General features: G+C 36.6%; 1 protein-coding gene across 3 annotated transcripts; it reads left to right on the top strand.

The window, feature by feature from the left end:
• The first annotated feature begins 2892 nt into the window (after positions 1 to 2892).
• On the top strand, positions 2893 to 10408 carry LOC107798242 (AUGMIN subunit 1-like). Of its 3 annotated transcripts, none has more exons than XM_075246582.1 (7): positions 2893 to 3082; positions 3242 to 3385; positions 7580 to 7712; positions 7796 to 7930; positions 8129 to 8252; positions 9822 to 9959; positions 10041 to 10408. In XM_075246582.1, exons 2-7 carry the CDS (start codon positions 3376 to 3378, stop codon positions 10146 to 10148), a joined length of 648 nt encoding a protein of 215 aa, XP_075102683.1. In that variant the 5' UTR covers positions 2893 to 3082; positions 3242 to 3375; the 3' UTR covers positions 10149 to 10408. The 3 variants fall into 3 exon arrangements, with proteins under 3 accessions (XP_075102683.1, XP_016476699.1, XP_016476698.1); XM_016621213.2 differs by having other exon boundaries at positions 2893 to 3090; XM_016621212.2 differs by lacking the exons at positions 2893 to 3082; positions 3242 to 3385 and adding an exon at positions 6613 to 7117.
• The last annotated feature ends 13016 nt before the right edge of the window (positions 10409 to 23424 follow it).

Raw genomic sequence — 23424 nt, 5'->3', positions numbered from 1 at the left:
AACCACTTTTTGCCTCCACCTCGAACTTATGAATTGCGCCCCTAATTTGGCTTCCAGTTTTCTATTATGCTCCCGAGGCGGTGAGACACATTTAATTGGGCCAAGCAACCAATATCGCATTTTACACTTCTTGGCCTTCGGATGAGGTATGTAATTTTGTCTCTCTGGCACGACGAATTCAAGAATGTAAGCACCCCGTTCCTCATCCATTGGCTCCTCCAAAGGCTCAGATGACTCGATTTCCATGTCATCATCCAAGCACAATTTTGAAAAATGTATGGAATGAGGACCAATACACCCTAACTTTAGAATTGTATTACTCTTTACATCCTCATATGTACACACACTAGAGTCTTCATATATAATATTATCTACTTCCTCACATGACTCTAGAGTGCTTTCCTCGACATGGACATCATCAATACAAGTATGGACGAATGATTTACTCTCCCCTTTTAGCTCCTCAATTTGGCGTATAAGCTCCTTTTCAGCTTCACACAACTCAGAACTATTTTGTTGGGCGTTAGACGCATCAACCCTTGCAATTAATTTAGCTCCCAAGTCGTGAATATCAGTGCCAAAATTTTTAATCTCCTGTCCCAGTTCAGCTCTTCCTTCTATAAAGTGTCTCGTCCTATCAGTAATTTTCTCACGTTGAGCCTCATATATTTCTAACTTTTCAGCTTGTTCCACTAGCCATGTTTGGCTCAAAATCTTCACTTTTTCAAAATTTTCCTTTTCTTGAAACTCGCTCTCTTCATTCAATTCTTCCATATTGGCCTTCATTCTTGTGATTGCTGCCCTCATTCTTTTCATATCTTTTTTGAGTTCATCCTGTTGCTCTGCTACTTGCCTCAGAATATCCCTAATATATGCATCAGGCTCCATATCCTGCACTTCATTGCCCCTATCAAACTCAGAAATATCATTAGAAAGATCATAATAAGGGCTCAGAGAAGGATGAACAAAATTAGGACAACCATCCCAATGGCCATCTTGACCACCACACATATTACAAATATTCCACTCAAATGATTGAGATTGTGCGCACAACTCGCTCCTGGGAACATTCTGATAATTTTTCCACCAGTGGGGTCCTCCACAATATGGACAAGGATCATCAAAATAAGAATAACCATCATTCGAACAATTTTTATTCCAAGATGTCATGCTAAAATAAATAAAAAATACTAACTAAAATAAAATAATAAAAAAAAACATGAATAGATAAAAAAAATGTCTAATCTAGAAAAATAGCAAATTTCTAAGTCCCCGGCAACGGCGCCAAAAACTTATTGCGACCAAACACACTCACGCAAGTATACGCGGTCGTCAAGTAATAAAGTGACTCAAAGTCGGATGTCGAACCCACGAGGACTTATGATTAACTATTAACTAACTTAGCCTATCTTAATTATCTAAACAAGAATTAAATCTAAAAATATTTTATTCTAACTAATTAAATAAGAAAAATATAAATAATAAACTTTGAACAGAGAAAGAACAGATTTTAATGATATCAATGTAATGAAAACGATCTAGGGTTATGGTCTATCTAACAATCCTATTGTATTCTTCAATTGAATTGACCGACTAATTTATCTAGCTTATTGGTTGACAGGGTTAATATTGCTCATAAGAATCTGTCGAGTTCTTACTCGCCTATTCAAGCTAACCTAACGCCTATATGTCTATGGAGTTAGAATCAACAAGAACGCATTTATAATTCCTGTAAATCAACCAAGCAAGGTAATTAGGTATATGTCTATCCTAACCACGAATCCATTCCCCGATGCCCGAGTTCAAGAACTTGCCATACTCAATCCTATATGCAATATAGAATTCCCACTTTCGAGTTCAATTCTAGATTCGTAGATAATATTCAATTGGTGATCAAGCAATTAAATAATTAAGTGCAAGATTGAATAAATAAACTAATATGATAAATCAAGAAGTCAAAATCAATATCCGAATAACAATAGTCATGAAAGAACCACAACCCTAGAACGTGAAATTTAGCTCCACATAGACATGGTAGCCAAACAACAAATCATACAAAGAAACATAAAAATTACTAAGTTTGGTGGGAGAAAGATGAAACTTGATGAATTCCGGCCTCCACAGCTTTGTCGTGGCCTTTTCCCTCTTCCCAATATGTTCGATAACCTAAAAGAGGCGTTTTTAGCTTATATATTGCGTACAAAAGTTGTGGGCCAAAGCTCTCCTATTCCTAGTCCAATTCGGCTTCAGGGATTGATGCTAAGGTGGATGCGACGCATCCACCTTGTCCTCCATTTCAATTTTTTGCCTGCGAAGGTGGATGCGACGCATCCACCTTGTCCTCTATTTCTCAGCTTGCATGCGATGGTGGACGCGACGCATCCAGCTTCACTTCTACTTCCCAGTTTCGCACGCGATGGCGGACGCGATGGCACAACTTCACTGCTAAGGTTGCATGCAGGATGATGTTTTCCTAGGTTGGATGCGACGCATCCAACCCTTCTTCCTCTAGCTAAACCACCTTTTCTTCATATTTTGCACTCCGAATACCTTAAATCGTCACACATAACTTAATTAGTCATCAAACCAATAATTACACCATGTTGGGTGTTTTAAAGATTAAATAACATCAAGAAGTGGTTAAAACATGGGCAAAGTAACACCAACACACATCGAAATATGCCAAACATCACTACCCCACACTTAAACCTTTGTTCGTAACGGTCGTGTGGAGGCGCTTTACCAATTTCTTGGAATTTTTATTTTAAGGAAAAAAAAAGGGTTTATAAAAACTAAAGTTTATGGAGTTATTTTTATGCAAATGGCCCAAAATATTCTCTTTCTTCATTTAGGTCCCAGAGACACTCCTTTCATTTCAGTTCTCACTTCTCAAAACTCTCCCCCATATTTCCAAAACTCTCCCCCATATTTCCAAATTCAAATTGAAGATATATATTCGTGAGTCGATCAACTACTCTCTTCGCATCACTGTTTCAACGATAACAATTAAAGCTTCAAGCCTCTAGAGAATCACTCATTCTCTTTTGAAATCAGTATCTTTCTCTACAAATCAGCGCCCTAGGTTTTTTCGTAATATTCTTTTCCAATATTATAGAGATAAGTGATATAGCCAGGGGACTTAATCCTTCTGGTACTACAGAAGCATCAAAAAGTACTGGTTTTGATGCAAATCGAATTGCTGAATTGAAATCTTGGCTTACTTCCTAATTTGACGTTGCAGGTAAAGATATCCCTAACTTTGAGTATATTCCTAGAAGTATCGGTGAATTACACAAGATTGCCACTCTATCACAAGCCAAAACTCAAGCTGCTGTTATTGTTGCCAATGATTACCGTCAAAAGGCAGCTGAGTACATGTCCCAAGGTCATATTTTCACTTTAATGTTTTCCTAAAAGATGATTTCCTAGAAAATAAGTGGTTTTCTTTCTTATTTGAAAATGTTATCCTATGAGCATTTATATATAAACTATGCGACCCTATGGAGAGTTGGGAGTTGGGTGGGAGGGGTGGGTTGGGGGTTGTTGGGTGTGCAGGCGAAGAGAGGTTCAGTGGTTGGGGGAGGTGGTGGAAGGATTGAAACTATGAGAGTTTCAGAAAGTGTTTTCCGTTCTTTTGCTAGGGAAAGCAACTACAACAACAACAAACCCAGTGTAATCCCGCAAGTAGGACCTGTGAGGGTAGTGTGTACGCAGACCTTACTTCTATCTTGTGAAGATAGAGAGGCTATTTTCGATAGATTCTCGACTTAAGGAACGCTAAACAGGAAGCAACCAACAATAATAACAACAAGAAAAGAACAAAGACACTACGTGTAATAACAAATCTCTAAGAAAAAAAATACTAAGAATACAACTAGTAATACTAGTAAGAATGACATAACATGGAATAACAAAGATCTAGGAATACGAAACTATAAGAATAATACTAATACTACTGGTAAGATTATGAGAAACTCTCGACTAACTATCATCCTTCAATCCTAATTCGCGACCTCCACACCTTCCTATTGAGGGTCATGTCATCGGTAAACTGAAGCAATGTCATGTCCTGCCTAATCACCCTTCCCCCAATACTTCTTTGGCCTACCTCTGCCCTTCCTTAGACCCGCCATGGTCAACCTCTCAAACCTCCTAACCAGTCATCATTGTCCTAAAATAGGACAATATGTTGGTAAGGAAAATATTTTTCAAAACATTTAATCCAACCAAACATTAAAAATATGAAATCGTTTTTCTCCCTACCAAACTCACCCTTGGTTGAAAATTGAGGTTCTTGTCCGAGTGAGCTGATTGTGTGTGTGTGATTGCAGCTGCAAGGGTGAGAGAGATACTGGAGAGTGTGGGACTGGCTCAAGAGAGTTTACCATCTAATGTGGTTTCATGTGCACATGTACTTGCGAAGGTTGCAAATTTATTGGATACTCGAGATACTGAATTAAGTAGGTGGGTCACCTTTTTTCACTAATTAATTTTTTTACTGATATTTCTTTTCCAATTTCTTAGAATTTTTATCTATCTATATAGAATAGGATAAACAAATCAATGTGATGATACTAAGTGTCACAACAAAAATTCAATAAGTGTCATATTTAGGACATAGTTAGTTAGGTTAGTTAATAATTAGTTACTCTTTTAAAATTAAATATATATATAAATAAATAATTTCAATGTTGAGATATATAAAATGATAAGACTAATTTATTTTTTGAGATGAGAAAGTTTTTGAATAATAATTCATATGGTCATGCTATATGGATAAGATCATGTAACTAAAAATATTATAATAGATAAAAATAAAAACAAATACATAAAAAATTATTTCAACAAATAAATAAAATATATAAAGATATAATTTAACTTATTATGTAGTAATTTTAATAAGAAAAAATTAAATGTTCATATTAAATACAAACGGGAAGAAGAACTCAATTACTTTCTTATTAAAAATAATATAAAAATAATAATTATTACAATTATTAGTATATTGATGACATATAATAAAAGAACTTCTCTGTCTAACCTTTGAACTAATTCAACACCATATATTTAGAAAAATAATATTCGTATCATTGATAAACACTAAATAAATAAGTTTGAAATATTGTAGAACAAAAATTAATGTATAAAGAGGAGAATAGATATAATGTGATTCTATCACACTTTAAATTTTCTTGATAAATTTAATAAATAATATTCAAAATATTACTGATAAATTTAAATATCGAAATAATTTTAGAAAGTCATATATGATAAAGTCAAGTTAAATTTGAAGAGTAATACACAATTATATTAATATATTCATTGTATTATATTAAAATGATAATTTATTAAAAATTCATATGTCAATTTAATAACATTAAGTAATGGATAAAGCTATTAGATAAGCAAGAAACAAAAAATAAATAAAATATAGATTTGTGAAAAAAATACAAAATAAGACTTATAATTATAATTATGATGAGAAAAGTTGCACATATACACATAACTAAAATCATAATAAACAAATAGTCATAAAGAAACAATAATATAACACAAAAAAAAATTCAAGCGATAGCGTAAAAATATATATACTAATTAAATTTCTCATGTAGGAAATTTTAGTTAATAAATAAAACTCATAATTTCAGAATAAAAAATACAAAAATATAAAGATACTATTAGGATATTATACATAAGATAAGTATATTATATTTTTGTATTTTTCATTATGAAATTATGAGTTTTATTTATTAACTAAAATTTCCTACATGAGAAAAATAAAATAAAAAAATAAAGGAATTTTCAATTCAAATTAAAAATACAAAAATATAAAGATACTATTAGGATATTATACATAAGATAAGTATATTATATATATAAATGCTTATCTCTTTATACTTTGGTTGAATTTAAAAAAATAATAAAAATCTGATCTCTTTATACGTTTGATGAATTTAAAATTATAATTTAATAAAAAATATTATATTATTTAAATATTTAGTAAAATATAAAAAGAGAAAACTAATCAAATATTACAGTAGATTAGAATGTATGAAAAGAGGGGATAAAGATAATTTTATGATATTTTTAATTTGAATTAATTAATTAATAAAATATAAATAAATAACACTCAAAATGGTTATTGATAAATTTAGATAATTGAAGAATTTTGAACAGTATAACATAAGTTAGAAAAATAAAAATATTTCAGAGTAAGAAAATATATATCTATATTATATTAAAAGAGAAGTAGTATCAAAATATTAAGCCAATTGATAAGTTAATAAAAAGTTATATTAGTAAATGTATAGTACTAAGTACCTGTTAATTTTATAATAAAGAAAAATAAGAAACAAAAATGTTATACAGTGACTATATAATTTATTTTTCTTTAATTTCATATAGTTTAATTAATGATATATTGTATTGAGAAGTAAAATGCCAGTTGAAATTCTATTAACACAACATAATGTAATATACTAAAAAGATAAATTATAATTTAAAATAATTAATATTTTTTAATATTGACCGCCGCGTATTATATATAATAGTACTAGTTTAAAGAAGAAAAAAAGCTTTTTTAAATAACTTAAGTTTATGGACTTATTTTACGCAAATCCCCCAAATTGTTCTCTTTCTGCATTTTAGTCCCAGAGACGCCTTTCCTCTCAGTTCTCAAAAACTCTCCCCTCATATTTCCAAATTCAAATTGACGATTTATATTCCTGAATCATCAACCTTACTGTTTCAACGCTAACAATTAAAGCGAATCGCTCATTCTCCTTTGAAATCAGTATCTTTCTCTACAAACCCTAGGTTTTTGTAATCTTCTTTTCCAATATTATAGAGATGAGTGATATAGGCGGGGGACTTAATCCTTCTGGTACTACAGAAGCATCAAAAAGTATTGGTTTTGATGCAAATCGAATTGCTGAAGTGAAATCTTGGCTTACTTCCCAATTTGACGCTGTGGGTAAAGATGTCCCTGATTTTGAGTATACTCCTAAAAGTATCGGTGAATTACACAAGATTGCCACTCTGTCACAAGCCAAAACTCAGGCTGCTGTTATTGTTGCCAATGATTACCGTCAAAAGGCAGCTGAGTACAGGTCCCAAGGTCATATTTTCACTTTAATGTTTTCCTAATAGATGATTTCCTAGGAATAATTGGTTTTCTTTCTTATTTTCTGTTGTTTGGTAAGTAAGCAGAAAATGTTATCCTAAGAGCATTTATATATAAACTATGCGACCCTATGGAGAGTTGGGGGTTGGGTTGGATGGGGTGGGTTTGGGGGTTGTTGGTTGTGCGGGCGAATAGGGGTTCAGGGGGTGAGGGAGGTGGTGGGAGGATTGAAACTATCCATTTGAGAGTTACGGCAAATGTATTCCCTTCTCTCACTAGGGAAGTCATTATCCTAAAATTAGAGGAAAATGTGTTCATAATTTGAATATTTTTCAAAAACATTTAAGACAACCAAATGTGGAAATTTTGAAAAACATTTTCCTCCATACCAAACACACCCTTGGTTGAAATTGAGGTTCTTGTCTGAGTGAGCTGATTGTGTGTTTGTGATTACAGCTGCAAGGATGAGAGAGATACTGGAGAGTGTGGGATTGGCTCAAGAGAGTTTACCATCCAATGTGGTTTCATCTGCACATGTTCTTGCAAAGGTTGCAAATTTATTGGATATTCGAGATACTGAATTAAGTAGGTGGGTCACCTTTTTTCACTAATTAATTTTATTTAATTCTTTCTTTTAATTTCGTTTGTACTTACTAGGAAAAAACATTGTAGTTTTCTTGTTGCAGTGGCAGATCTTTCTTTACGGAAAACAGCTGTAGAAGAGAAGAGAGCTAAAGTGCAGCAGGAATCAAAAGTCCTTCTTGAATACACTCGGAAGGCAATAGCAAGATTGACTTATTTGAAAAGGTGAATTTTTAGTTACATCTCTCTTGCTCATCGTGAAGTAACTCCTGCTGAATGTGGTAGTAGTTTTGACTTCATGGCACTATGTTAGTGTGTTATGTTGTTTCTAGAAATAAATACTTTCCGTGGCATAAAGAAATTCTGAGTCTTTTAGTTAAGCAATGTCATACTTTCTTCTCTTAACTATCTGTGTTTTAGCAGAACACTTTCACAGCTTGAAGATGATATTTCTCCTTGCGAAGCACAAATGGAGAACTGGAAAACAAACTTGGCAATTATGGAGTCGAAAGAGCGGCAGTATTTGCAAGAATATGGTTATTATAAGGTAAGCTTATTTTTGTGTTGAATATTATTGCTGTGAATTTGAGGACTTCATTTTCTGTTCCAAGTTTTTTGGCACTATTTTTTTTAATGGTGACAAAGTTGTCTGACGCTGTTTCTCTTCAATTCTCCTGCTAAATGGAGGTTCTTGGCTAGGTTAAAGCCTTGAGTTGGTTGCATGTGGGGATTGGTGAAAGGCCTCTAGGGCTCTGCTATCTGTAACTTGAAATCTAACCCCCAGTTTCTCCTCAGTGTTGGACAAATGTAAGTGAAAAAGTAGTTCAGTCATTGAAAGTTGCTGCGGACCTTATAAGAAAAAGAAAAAGGACTTTACACATGGAATGGAAGAGTGGAAGTTGTATGAAACTTGGCTAGATGGTCAATGGAAGTTGGAAGTAATGTGGGAAAGAATAGAGCTAATGCTACTAGTGTTGTATATTTATCTACTCGAATTTATACCGTGGCACTTGTTTAAGATCTTAATATGATGCAACTATCTAGTAGATTGAAGGCTAATAGCATCAGAATGTGCAGGTTAGGAAATTTTGCAAGTCGTTCATGTTCTTGAAAAACATTTGGTTGTTATGTAGTAACACTTGACTTTTCATCCCTCTGTTTTGAAAGATTCTCTGATTTTCTCTATCTAAGCTTTGGTGGATAGAGTTACTGGTATCTGTGCTGGTGGGAGATAGCAGCTGCCCGGTGGATTAGTCGAGGTGTGCGCAAGCTGGCCCAGACTCCACTATTATAAAAGAGAAAGAATAGTCTACTGTCGAACCTTATCATACTACTTGCTTCATACCTACATCCACACACTTCCCACACCTACCATTCTGATAGAAGACCCAAAGTACTAATTTTGGTGTGTGCAGGGTGTTTTTTAGTTGTTTGTCTTTAAGGTTGGACTATAGCGCAGGTCCGAAATACAGCTGCTTCTTTTTTGGGGCTTTGAAAGTAGTGCCTATCATTTAGTTGTATAGAAGGGATATAAAAGGAAATGGAGATAACACTACAGAAACATGGTGAGAACAAGTGATCTAAAAACTCCCCACAGTCTAATTACAGATGATAAATGGTTCTCGGTCTTGTAAACAAAACTTTTGCGAATAGAAAGAATTACAAAATGCAACTGCAGCTCGTTAACTAAGTCCTTAAATAGGGATTATGGCAGTTTAAGCATTGCATAATTATGAGTAATAGCAAATGTGATGCATAAACCTTCGCAGCAGGGGCTTAATGTCAGTAAGGTCACCATTGGAGGACTGGCTAATGTGTGCACATTGGGATAATTGCGATGAATCAGAAGAAGCATGCGTAGAACCAGACGAATTGCTTAATGGGCTCAAATTATCGTTCCATGGAGCAGCAATGTTCATCTTTCATCTTCTATCACAAGAGAACTGCTGTGAAACATATTTTATTTGATGCTCTGTTCATTAATAGGAGCGGATCCTTTTGGCTTAACAAGCTAGAAACTTAATTGATCTGAATGTATACCTGTCACTTGATCATAATTTTGTACTCATGTATACCTGAAACTGTGAAGTGGATGTTAAAAGATCTTTGGATGCAGGCAGTACTTAATCGTGTTGGTTACACGCCAGAGATTAGTCATGGGGTATTGGTTGAGATGGCAGAGCATAAGAAGGACTTGGAGAAGAAGACGAAACCAATTCTTGATACTCTGAGAAGCTACCAAGACTTGCCTCCTGTAATTATTCTAAACGTGACATGAATTCCATTATTCTTCTCGATTAGATTATGCTGTTGACTTTGAGACTTCCATCTGCAGGATAAAGCCTTGGCAGCGTTGGCAATTGAGGACAAGAAAAGGCAGTATGCTGCTGCTGAGAAGTATCTTGAAGATGTGTTGCAGTCAGCTCTTGCCTCCTCAGAGTGACGTAGAATTGCTTTTCTTTAAACATTTCATTTTTCCTTCATTTGGGTTTTAAGTGCCTTACCTATTAAACGTTTGGACAGTTGAGATTGTGATTGATTCTCTTTTGACACTTGTGCTATGTTATCCTTTCTGTATGTCCCCTGATAGTGTATTCTGAAGTTAAAAAAACTCTTAAGTTGACTCATAATGATTTGTGTAATTTGAATAGAAGAGAAGCTTGTCAAGCTTATCTCCTTGGCAGAGAGATACTGCTGTTCTTATTTTCCCCTCCATTTTCATTTATAGTTCTTTTTGTATATCTCTCTTGTATTATTTTATTCCACAAACTTGCATTAAAAGTGAATATCAGTTTGAAGTTGTATACTTACGTAATTGGTTCTTATTAACTTATCAGAAAAAGAAGGTAATTGGTTCTTATTATAAAGACAGGAACAGTAAAGGAATACTGCATCTTGTTATTCTACTGAATGAAAGGAATTGATATACCATTTTGTCTCAGTCCAAGAAAACAAAACGAAAGTTACCTAATCAGAGAAATTCTGGTTAACATTTGTTTGTCGCATATCCAGCAAACAGAAATTATGTTAAATAAAGGCATTCCCCATTCATTTCTGGATTTAAAGTAAGAATAATAATGAGCAACATCAAGGTTTGACTCTTGAGTTTCAGCATCAAATCCTGTCCTAACAACTAAATCATTCCTCCACTCCTTCACCACTACTTCCACCAAACCTGTTATATCAGAGGATCTACTGACACGTGCAATGATGCTTCTCGATGCATGTTTCATTGAGATATATAAGCGCATCAGATAAAGAGCATACTATATATTGATATGTTGGTTTTGGCAACAATACTTTGAGATATGCTTTTTGCTTGAAAATCAAATCCCATTCTGGATTCTCAAGCTCTTGATTACCTTGAGGTACCAAAAGAAGAAGAAGAACAAAAATGTGAAGAAAACTGTTCATCCTTTCGATCAAAGCAAAAGGGATTCCAGGCTCTTTTGATTCTCTCAAGGACATTAAATTCCAATCATTTTACTTCTTTGGGCAGCTTGAGTCTGCTACTTCATGGGTTTCCATTTACACTAGGGTACTCTTTATCTAAATCTGATTGCTTATGAATTGTGTCAAAACAACAGCTGTTTCAACTTACATCAGTTTCATGAGATCACTCATTAAGATGTCAAGGAGCAGAGAGAATATTCTTGAAAATCTTTTTGCACAAGCATCTTTCTCTACTTGTACTACCTACTATAATATCTTTGAATAATGGGAGAAGAACAAGTACAAATTCAAGAATTTGTAATGGTAGAAGAAGAAAAAGAATTATCTTATAGAATCCCCAATAAATCTTTATTATCTGGACTGCTATTTCCTCCTATCTCCCCTTGTGATTGCAGAGTTACTGCCAATTCTGCTGAAAGCCATTAGAAGGATCACCGATAATCCATGGCTTTCCTGTAACTCTGTAAGTTCCCTTATGATTTCAAAACCTTGACTTTTTATATAGATTACTTTATATTGCTTTGGAATTTGGTGGAAACTTGGATTGCTTGCCGACTTATGTAAAAGCTTAATCTATTAGAGAAGTCACACTTTTATTTACTTAATTATGTTATCAATACGCCCCACATTGAACTGATACCATATTGAAATGTATGACTAACCTTATCTAAAAACATAAGCTGTTATAGAAAATGCACTTTTATTTACTTAATTTTGTCTGCGCAAATATAATAAAAGGTGGAATATTTCTCATATCTGTCAAGAGGATAGACTGAAATGCTGAATTATGAGATATTTCTACATATAGCAGGATTGATGGTTAACGGGCATTAATATGGAAGTTTTATGAAGAGAGTAAAATGCATCTTTTTTATTACATCTATATTTTTAATGTTTGAGAGGCAAATTCAGGCAAGGACATGATCTCAGTAAGGATATGCAAAACAATGATATGGGGACACAAACCTATGTCACACTTGAAAAAAGAAATTTTGCATTAAAAGCTGTGAAAAATGGTGCTTTTGATGCCTCAATAATGTCAGGCAATATACTATCACAATCTGTGGTTATGGAAATTGACCTCAAACATAGAACTTTGGCCTACTAGTAGTTGAATTACCGAGGTCTTGCTGTGAACTACAACATGCTTTTATATATATATGGATGTTTTATTATGTTTACTGTCATTCCAGTCAAATATATGATAAAATCTACGTACTGATATGAGGCTACTACTGTAAATCTGAAGATTAAACAAAATCAGGATTAATGCTTTGATCTAGTGGCAAGTTTAGCCAATTATTACCAAAAAACCAATTAAGGATTTAGTACAAAACATTTTTATAGGAATTGGGTCAAAAAACAGTGTGCCCATGCAGCAAGGGCCAGAATTTGATATTGCATTACTTAAAGCAAGGTTGAGAACACATCTACTCCTACTTTGTGGGCAGGGCACTAGATCCTATGTCTGGTTTTGGTTCAAACTCTTCAACCAACTTGAAGAAAATTATCAATCATGATTTGCCATTACAGCAGATAGAGTTTGGAACTGAAATGCCAAATGATAAATTGAGTAAACGAGTTCCTGGCACAGTCCCCCAAAATTCTCGGCGTCCACCTGTTTCTGCTTTGCAAAATGGAGAAACTGCAACAATGATATGGGGAATACATCAACTTACTTTTCATCATCAGTTTGCAGAACTGGAAAACAAGCTTGAAGATTGGAACTTTTTCGTATTCAGTACCAGGATACAGATGACGATTGGATACTCATAGCTTGTAATGATGATTTAGAAGGTTGTCTAAGCGAATGGAGGTAATAAATTAATATAAAAAATTTTGGTACAAGCCATAAGCTTGTAAAAGGTTAACTGAAGGTATGTATGTGAATTGTGATTGTGTGTCCAAAATAATTCTGCTAACAGATTGTGAGTTCGAGTGACCCCAGAGCAAGGTGGTGAGTTCTTGGAGGGAGGGAGCCGAGGGTTTATCGGAAACAACCTCTCTACCCCAGGGTAGGGGTAAGGTTTGCATACAAACTACCCTCCTCAGACACTAGTGGGATTATACTGGGTTGTTGTTGCTATTGTTGTCCAAAATAATTCTGCGAATTTTATTTGGTGTAATTGATTTATATAGGGAACACACATACACAGGTGCTGTAACACACTGTTAGCTTTTACTCTTTACTTCTAGACTATTCTTTTAATATGTTGAGTTTTATTCTTTCAAAATATTACTGATTAGTAATATCTGAGATTACTCATACTGATATGGTAATTCAGTAATCTATTAAAAGCAATATTGACTTCGTTTGGGTCCTGCATCTCCTAATTAAGTTCATTTTTGCATTATTACAGTAATGGCTTGCTGATTATAATTTGCGATGACAACCACCTCAAAAGTTTATCTGGAAACCAACTGCATATATCCTTTCTAATAAGATGGTGGAGCAGTTGTTGCCTTCCCCTCAGGTAGTACTGTAATGATTTCGGGTGCTACTCATTTTCTTGACATATTTTAGTTTTCTTAATGAACCTCCACTTCATATTTAGGTGCAGCCAAGTTCTCATAAACAAAGTACTTTATTCTTCATTAAAACAAGAAATATATGTGCTGCATCAATATAAAGATCCTAAAAACATATTTGGTTACATGGTAAAGTGTCACATAGGAGTACATATATATTGCATCACTAGCTAGTTGAATAAACCAACACCAGTTGACTCCTTTAGATTAGTTATATTCCAAACGTTTAGTCAAAACAAGCTTCACATAGCCAGCAGCAGCATAGTGCAAAAAGGCTGCACAAAACTAAGGCAAGATTAGTTAAGTTCAGGATATTATAGAAATTATTAAGAGAATTCTGTAGACTTGATTTTCTTAGCTGATAACTATATCTCTGCCTGTTGAAACCATATTTAATTTGCAGAAATTTTGATGACTTAACAAACTTACCATCCTTCCAGGAGTAACTATATCTCTTCTTGTTCTCATTTGGAGTAAATTCTGTGGGATAGACTTTAATCAAAAATAAAAAAGAAAGTGAGTCTAGAACGAGCATAGGCGAACTCAGAATCTAAAATCTGTTCAGAATGAGTGTGATATTATTATATATGTATATTTTAAATGTTATTTATACACGTCTTTATAATTTGAGTTAAAATTAATGGATTCAACGGAACTCATAGAACCGTCTTAGATTTGCCTCTATATGGGGAGGAGTTGAGGGGGAAGAAACACATACTTGGAGGAGGTTGGTTTACTTGGTTTTCTTGCTTTTGCATCTTGAAAGATGAAAAACAAAGGCCAAGAAAAGATAAAAATGTGGGACAGAAGTGTATATGTTTAAGTTACAACCAATTGATTGGATGCGATGTGCTCTTGTTTCTATTTGCAAATGCTACCCTCTATTTATACGATTTCAGTTGTATGGACAAGAAGCAAAAGGGAAGTTCTCCTCAAGACTTGTCTAGATGTTATGTTTTCTGGACAATCCATAGTGTAAATAGAATGTTAATTTACTGTGATGACCCGATAGGTCATCTAGAGTTTTAAACTTTAATTTTGTATTTCGAAACCTCAAACATCTCATTTTAGCCTTCCTTGATTTGTGTGTGCAATCTGTATCTTTTTCCGAGAGGCTTTTATGTTAAAAATTGATAAAATATGAAATTATACCTTAAAACCCCATTTGAGTTGACTTCGATCAATATTTTGAGAAAACGGACCCGAATCTGTATTTTGACGGTCCTGGTGGGTCCGTATCGTGATTTGAAACTTGGGCGTATGCCCGCAATCGAATTCGGAGGTCCCTAGCTCGGGTTATCTCATTTTGTCGAAAATTTGAAGTTTAAAGGTTTAATGAATTCAAAGATTTGACCAAGGTTTGACTTTATTGTTACCGGGCCCGGATTTTTGTTCCGGAGTTTGGTATATGTTCATTACTATATTTATGACTTGTCTGCAAAATTTGGTGAAAAATGGAATTAGTTTGACTTGATTCGGACATCCGGTTGTTAAAATAGAAATTCTAAAGTTTCATTAAAAATTTCATTTGATTTGGTATCCGATTCATAGTTCTAGGTGTTATTTTGGCGATTTGATCACGCGAGCGAGTTCGTATGAGGTTTTTGGACTTGTGTGCATGTTTGGTTTGGAGTCCCGAAGGCTCGGGTAAGTTTCCGATAGGCTATAGAGTGAATTTGGACTTAGAAAAATAGATGGTGCTCTACTGTTTCTGGTGCAGGCCTCAGACCTCGCAATTGCGAGGTTTGGCTTCGCATTTGCGGTATTGCAGACTTCATGTCAGGTTCGCATTTGCGAGCTATATCCTCGCAATTGCGAAGAATAGCTGGGCATCAATGGTTCACAATTGCGAAGTGGGGCTGGGGAGCATTGTTCGCATTTGCGATCAAAATGATCGCAATTGCGAGGAATTAAAGTTCGCAATTGCGAAAAAGCCATCGCAATTGCGATGACAACAGAAATGTGATACTTTCGTAATTGCGAAAGATTTCTCGCATTTGCGGGATTCGCAATTGCGAACCCTAGATCGCAATTGCGAACCCTAGGTCGCAATTGCGACATCTGTGCCTGAACTTAAGATGGGAAAAATAGGATTTTAGTTCATTCTCTCAAATTTTCAAACCTAAAAACCTTTGGGGCGATTTTTCCAAGAGATCTTTTTTCTCAATTTGTTGGTAAGTGATTCTAACATACTTTCTTTCAATTACCCATTACATTTCATAAGATTTTAACCTAAAATCTAGGATTTTCATGGTAAAAATTGGGGATTTGGTTATAATTAGGGATTTTTGTAAAATTAGAATTTAGACCTCAAATTGAGGTCAGACTTCGAAACAAATTACATAAACCGGGCTAGGGGGTGAATGGATAATCGGATTTTGGTCAGAATTTTGGGTTTGGACCAAGCATGCCAGGGAGTTGACTTTTTCAATAATGACCTAAATTGAACCCTTTTCGTTTGTGGGTAGTTCCTAAGGCTTATTTTGAATCGTTTGGTTGATAATTTGCTAGATTTGGTTGATTCGGAGGCTTGTTCGAAAGGCAAAGCCGTGGTTGAGCTTTGAGTTAATTTTTGGAGCGAGGTAAGTATCGTGGTTAACCTTGACTTGAGGGATTAGGACTTTGTTTGATTATTTGTTACATGCTTAAATGGTTGGTACAATGTATATATGAGGTGATGAGTACTTAAGCGTTGTTGTTGGGTTAATGCATGCGGGTGGGACTTGTTTCTTGTAATTTACTTCGTTATTTGATCATGACATCTATGCTTAGACTAGTTTATTACTAAATTAATCATTCCTTCCGCATTTATGGGCTATTGTGATAGTTGAGCATTGTTTTTGAAGTTGAGGTTGGTATTGTGGAACCGTTGTTGACATAAGGTTTATTCTTGCTTATTCTATCTCCCAAATTGTTATATGTTCATTGTTACATGGTAAGGGAGAGTGTTAAAAGCACGAAGGGTTATGACGTGCCGATTATTGTTGCAATTATTAATTAATACTTAGTAAGGAAGAGAGCTAAAGCACGAAGGGTGATGCCATGCCGTATTTATTGTTTCATGATAAAATTGAGAGTAAAAGTACGAAGGGTGATGCCGTGCCGTATTTATCATTTTATGGAGAGATTGAGAGTAAAAGCACGAAGGGTGATGCCGTGCCATTATTGCTGTTTCATGGTGAGGTTGAAAGTAAAATCATGAATGGTGATGCTGTGCAGTTTTTATTCATTATGTTTATCCGTTTCATTGACTGAAGTTTATTGACTGTTTCATGTTGTCATTTCCTGTTGTAGTTACCGTATCTTGTACCCCTTTCGCATGTCCCCTCCCAATAGTACATGTTTAGCCTTCAATTATTGTTATGTTGTACGTATATTTTCGTCTGCATAGGTTTAATTACGTGGGTGTCCTGTCATAGCCTCGTCACTACCTCGTCGAGGTTAAGCTCGACACTTACGGAGTACATTGGGTCGATTGTACTCATACTATACTCTGCACTTCTTGTGCAGATTTTGGTACTGGTCCCAGCTGTCCGTAAGGCGCATTAGCTCAGATTAGCTTAGTTGGAGACTCGAGATAGATCTGCTGGCGTCCGCAGACCTTGTAGTCCCCTTTCCTCTTTCCTTATTTACTGTTCATCTCATTCGAGACAATTATATTTATTTCAGACCCTATATGTAGAACCTCTAGAAGCTCATGTACTTGTGACTCCATATCCGGGTTGTACTAGATGATTGGGTTATACTTGTTCTTCATTTTAGTTCCTTTTCTATTTAATTGGTTACATTGTTCGAAGTGTTTAAAGATTGGCAAAAGAAATTACTCTAACGTTGGCTTTCCTAGCAAGTGAAATGTTAGGCACTATCATGGTTCCGAAGGTAAAAATTCTGGGTCGTGACAAGTTGGTATCAGAGAACTAGGTTGCCTAGGTCTCACAAGTCACGAGCAAGCTTAGTAGAGTCTGGAGGATCGGTACAGAGACGTCTGCACTTGTCTTCTAGAGGCTATGGAGTTTAGGAATAAATTTCACTTATATTCTTCTCTGTCGTGCGATTTTATTCTCCCATTGATAATCGAACTCTTCTACTCTTGTTCTCTCACAGATGGAGAGAAAATGTATTGCATCTTTAGCTGGACAGCAACCGGAGCCCCCAGTGGCAACTCCTGCTAGGGCAGAGGATGAGGCCAAGGTCGCGCCAGAGGCAGAGCTCATCCTAGAGCTCGAGCAGCAACACCAGCAGTGGAGCCTCAGATGGACTTTAATGAGGAGGTTCCATCTCAAACTGTACCTGTTGGACCAGCTCGGGTCCTGCAGGGTTTCATCGCCACCCCAGTGCTTCAGGACGACCTAATCCGTTTGGTAGGCCTTATGGAGAGTGTGGCCCAAGCCGGTACATTTCCTGTGGAATCAGCCGTCTCTCAGGATGGGGGAGGAGCACAGACTCCCGCTACTCATACTCCAGAGCAGATGGCTCCCCAGTATCAAACTCCAGCAGCCCCGCCAGCTGGGATAGTTCAGCCGGTTGCTGCGGCACATGCCAGTAATAGGCCCGCCATGTCTTCTGAGGGCTTACTAAGATTGGAAAAGTTTACAAAGCTCTTCCCAATTCACTTCAGTGGTGCACCATTTGAGGAACCACATGATTATCTTGACCGCTGCCATGAGGTGCTACAGAATATGGGTATAGTTGAGACCAATGGGGTCGATTTTGTTGTGTTTTAGATGACAGGTTCCGTCAAGAGGTGGTGGGAGGATTTTGTATCGACCAGACCAACTAGGTCGCCTGCTCTTACTTGGGACCAGTTCTCTCAGCTCTTTCTAGAGAAGTTCCTCCCTATCACACTGAGAGAGGATTACCGCAGGTAGTTTGAGCATCTCCAGCAGGGCAGTATGACTGTCACTCAGTATGAGACCCGTTTTGTGGATCTAGCCCGTCATGCTCTTCTTCTTCTTCCTACTGAGAGAGAGAGAGAGAGATAGAGAGAGAGAGAGAGAGAGAGATAGAGGGTGGGGAGGTTTATTGATGGACTCACTCACCCTATCAGGCTACAGATGACCAAGGAGACTGGGGGTGAGATTTCCTTTCAGACGGCTGCTAATGTCGCCAGGCGGATCGAGATAGTTCTTACACAAGAGAGATGGCAGGGGTCTAATAAGAGACCTCATCATTTCTGTGGGTTCAGTGGTGCCTCGTCTGGAGGCAGGGGTACTTTTGGTAGAGGCCATCCTCCCAAGCCATTTCACTCAGTGCTCTAGGCATCCCGCAGTGCTTCAGGTGGTCGCGACCCTCATATGTCTTATTCCGACCAGCTAGCCTACAATGCACCACCATGCACCACCAGCTTCTATTAGTGCACCACTACTCCAGAGTTTTCAGAGTGGTTACTCAAGTCGTCAGGGTCAGTTTCAGGGTCAATAGTCACAACAACAGAGGTCCTGTTATACTTGTGGTGACCCGAGGCACATTGCTAGATTTTGCCCTCGGGCACCGGGCAACTCACAGCAGCAGGGTTCTCGTGCCATGGTCCCGGCACCGGTTGCTTCACCGCCCCCTCAGCCAGCTAGAGGTAGGGGTCTGGCAGCTAGAGGTGGAGGTCAGGCCATTAGAGGTGGAGGTCAGGCCATTAGGATAATTTTGTGGTAAATTAGGGTTTTGATGTTTAAATCTTCGTGAAAGATATGTTTTTGCATTTTTATAGTAATTCTTTTTTTGATATAATATGAAGTGGGGTTTGTTCTGTTCTCAAAAGGGTGTCTTGTGATATTAAAATCTTCATAGTTAATGTTAGCATGATTTTGTTACAAATTAGGGATTTGATGGTTAAATTTGCTAGAAATTTTATTTTTGTTGCATGTTTGTAGGTATCTCTTTTGGGTTTTGCTCTACTCTTAAAAAGGTATCTTGTGATGTTAAAATCTTGATAGTTAGTTTTAGGATAATGTTGTAACAAAACTAGGGATTTGATTGTTAATACTAAATAAAATTTTAGTTTTTTTGCATGTTTGGAGTGATTTCTGATTTAATATGAACTGGGTTTTTGTTGGAATTTTATTTGGGTATGTGGAACATGTGAATTTATATGGGTTTTGTTCTTGCTAAAATCCTGGTAATTAGTGTTACTGCTAGGACAGTTTTATTACCAATGGTGTCTTGATGTATCTTTTGTGGGTTTTGCTCTACTCTTAAAAGGGTTGCTTGTGATGTTAAAATCTTGATAGTTAGTGTTAGGATAATTTTGTTGTGAAATTAGGGATTTGATGGTTATTTCTCATGAAAGTTTATTGTTTTTCTTGTTTGTAGTGCTTTTTGAGGTATCCTTTGTGGGTTTGGCTCTACTCTCAAAAGGGTATCTTGTGATATAAAAATCTTAATTGTTAGTGTTGGGGATAGCTTTTTTATAAATTAGGGATTTGATTGTTAAAAATTCTAGAAAGTTTAGATTTTTGGCTAGTTTGTAGCGCTTTTGAAATATCTTTGATGGGCTTTGCTCTATTCTCAAAAAGGTGTCTTGTGATATTAAATTCTTGGTAGTTTGTGTTAGGATAATTTTGTTACAAATTAGGAATTTGATGGTTAGTTTTTTCGAGAAGGTTTTGTTACGACCTCTACAGTTTTAACAGGAAAAGGAAAGAACAATGAGCTCACCTAAAGGACAAATCGGAAGAATTATCCTTGAACAACTTGCTCGACAAGAACTCAATTGAGTTTTGAAAAACAGACATGAAGTGAGAGAGAGACGAGAGGGAAGAAAGAGATTCTTTATTTCAAATCATCTGATGAGATCTTACAAAATGAGGAAACATCCACTATATAGGAACGGGTGGGAAAGTTAGTTATAACTAACTTTTTGGATTCCCCCTTTCCGTTTATTCCTGTGCGCGTGCTAGTCACGTGAGTTGTAACTAACCTAACAAACTAACAACTAATGCAACTGAATTGAGCTGAGTGTTTTATAATTGGAAAGAGCTTCATTAGGATCGTATCAAATACCCTCATCTTCAAATAATCCTTGTCCTTAAGGATTGAAATGAGGAAATCTCTGCTTAAGGTCGTGGTAGTCTTCCCATGTACTGTCCTCAGGTGCGGCATTAAACCATTTGACTAGAACTTGGGATACAACTCTCCCATGCTTCTGAATCATCCATCTATCAAGTATGGCCTCAGGTTGTAGCAGCACATGACCAGCTTCTGAAAGTACTATAGGCAAAGTGACTGTGGCCGAGTGAGACCCTATCTTCTTTTTCAGCTGTGAGATATGGAATGTAGGATGGATCTTGGTACCAACAGGGAGGTCCAAGGTGTATGCTACTGATCCCACTCTAGCAAGTATCTTGAAGGGCCTAAAATATTTGGATGATAGTTTCTGAACACCATGCTGCGTGAGAGAGAGTTATCTGTAGGGCTATAGCTTGACATAGACCCAATCTCCTATTGCATATGTCCTGTCAGTCCTTCATTTATCAGTTTGCACCTTCATTCTATTTTGAGCTTTCTCCGGTTGGAACCTCAATAATCTCATAGTAGCTTCTCTATCTTGGAGACTTCTATCAACCGCATCCAATTGGGAATCAAAACTCATGTAGGGAAGTAAGGGAGGTGGTTTCTAACAGTACACTGCCTCATATGGTGTCATGTTTGTGTTGGAATGATAAGCGGTGTTGTACCACCACTCAGCCAAAGGCAATCACTGTGGCCATGCTTTGGGCTTCTCAAATGTCATGCATCTAAGGTAGCATTCCAAACACCTGTTAACAACCTCTGTTTGACCATCTGTCTGAGGATGGTATGCAGTGGAAGTCAGCAATGAAACCTTCTGCAATCTAAATAACTCTTTCCAAAACTTGCTTGTAAAGACAACATCTCTATCCGACACTATGGATTTGGGCATTCCATGTAGTCTGAACACCTGATCCATGAACACCTGAGCCACATCCAAAGCAGTATAAGGATGTTTAAGGGCTATGAAATGGGCAGCTTTGCTCAACCTATCAACCACCACAAATATCACCTCCTTCCTAGCAGCCTTAGGAAAGCCCTCAATAAAGTCCATTGAGATGTCTTGCCACACCTTATCAGGTATATGGAGAAGTTATAGTAGACCGGGATAGGCTACATTTTCACTTTTGCATTTTTGACAAACATCATAGGCTCTTACATGAGTATAAACATCCTGCTTCATCTTCTTTCAATAGAAGTCTTGTTTAAGCCTTTTTAAGGTGGTTGTAATGCTAGAGTGGCCACCCATAGGACTATCATGGTAAAAGGAGATAAGTTGAGCTCTGATTGTGGCATCAGCTCCTACCATCAGTTTGTTCTTCCTACTCAAGATCCCGTTTTGGAATTTGTAATCAAGTTTGTTGACATGCTCATCCTGTATGGATTGGATAAGATGTTGAAGTGCATGGTCTTGCCTCCATGTGGCTTTAACTGTGTCTAAAAGATCTGAGTTGACACCAGAGATGCTGTAAAGCTGAATGGACTCTTCTTTTCTGGACAAGGCATCAGCTACAATGTTCTCCTTCCCCTTCTTGTAGGCTATAGAATAATCATAGTCAAGTAATTTGACCAGCCATTTTTGTTGACTGGGAGTGGTAATCCTCTGCTCCAACAAGTATTTAAGACTGTGGCGGTCAGTTTTGATGATAAATGGTCTCCCTAGTAGATAAGGACTCCACTTTTGTACAGCAAAAACCAATGCCAACAGCTCCCTTTCATAGACAGATAATGCCTTGTTCTTGTTTGATAATCCCTTGCTAAAAAAAGGCAATTAGTCTGTTGTCTTGTTGTGACGAACCAAATTAACCCTCTGTAAGGTGTCTTGATGGTACCTAGTCTTTACGACTAGGTAAGTCTAATATTACAAAAAATAATATAAAGAAAACACAATATTTTTAAAGATCAATAGCATATTGTGAATAGCCAAGAGTAGTATCACTCGGCATATACAAAATAATTTTCCAAGACCCGAAATATCACTATGTCACAAGCTGCTATAATCTATGTAGCTCTATACAAAAGTTTGAAGATAATAAAGAAAGCCTCTAGGCGAGGGAGTAGAAGGGGACTCCGAAGATCTGCGAACGCAAGCAGTAGTACCTTGAAGTCTCCTAAAATTAGCAGCACGCACAAACCCCGAGGCTGATAGCTCGCACCTGGATCTTCACACAAAAATATGTGCAGGGAAGGGCATGAGTACACTACAATGGCACCCAGTAAATGCCAAGCCTAATCTCGATCGAGAAGTGACGAGGTCAGGTCAAGGCCCTACCGGAGTAAATATAATAAATTAAACAGTAAAAGGTATAAGTAAAATTTACGGTAACACAGTTAAAGAAATTCTCGAAAATTTAACAGTTAAGGGAGCCCTCGGCTCAGAACAAGGTAAACACAGTGAAAAATCTCTCGGGATACCGTCCCGTAGTTCCAAATGAATATGCAGTACAGGAAAATCTCTCAGAATACGTCCGTAGTCCCAAAGTAAATATGCAGTGCTGGGGATCTCCCGGAATACGTCCGTAGTCCCAAAGTAAATATGCAATGCTGGGGGATCTCCCGGAAGATGTCCGTAGTCCCAAAATAAATATGCAAGACAGGGGGATCTCCCGGAATACATCCGTAGTCCAAATTTAAATATGCAACGCAAGATGAAATGGCATGTATGGCATCGAGTTATACGGTTTATACTGAACACAGATAAGGAAAATAGGGACTTAACTAAGCATGGCGCACAAAAT

This window comes from Nicotiana tabacum, chromosome 23 (genome assembly GCF_000715075.1).
Source record: "Nicotiana tabacum cultivar K326 chromosome 23, ASM71507v2, whole genome shotgun sequence".
NCBI lineage: Eukaryota > Viridiplantae > Streptophyta > Magnoliopsida > Solanales > Solanaceae > Nicotiana > Nicotiana tabacum.
Note: the sequence above shows the minus strand (reverse complement) of the source record. Positions and strands in the feature narration are given on the sequence as shown.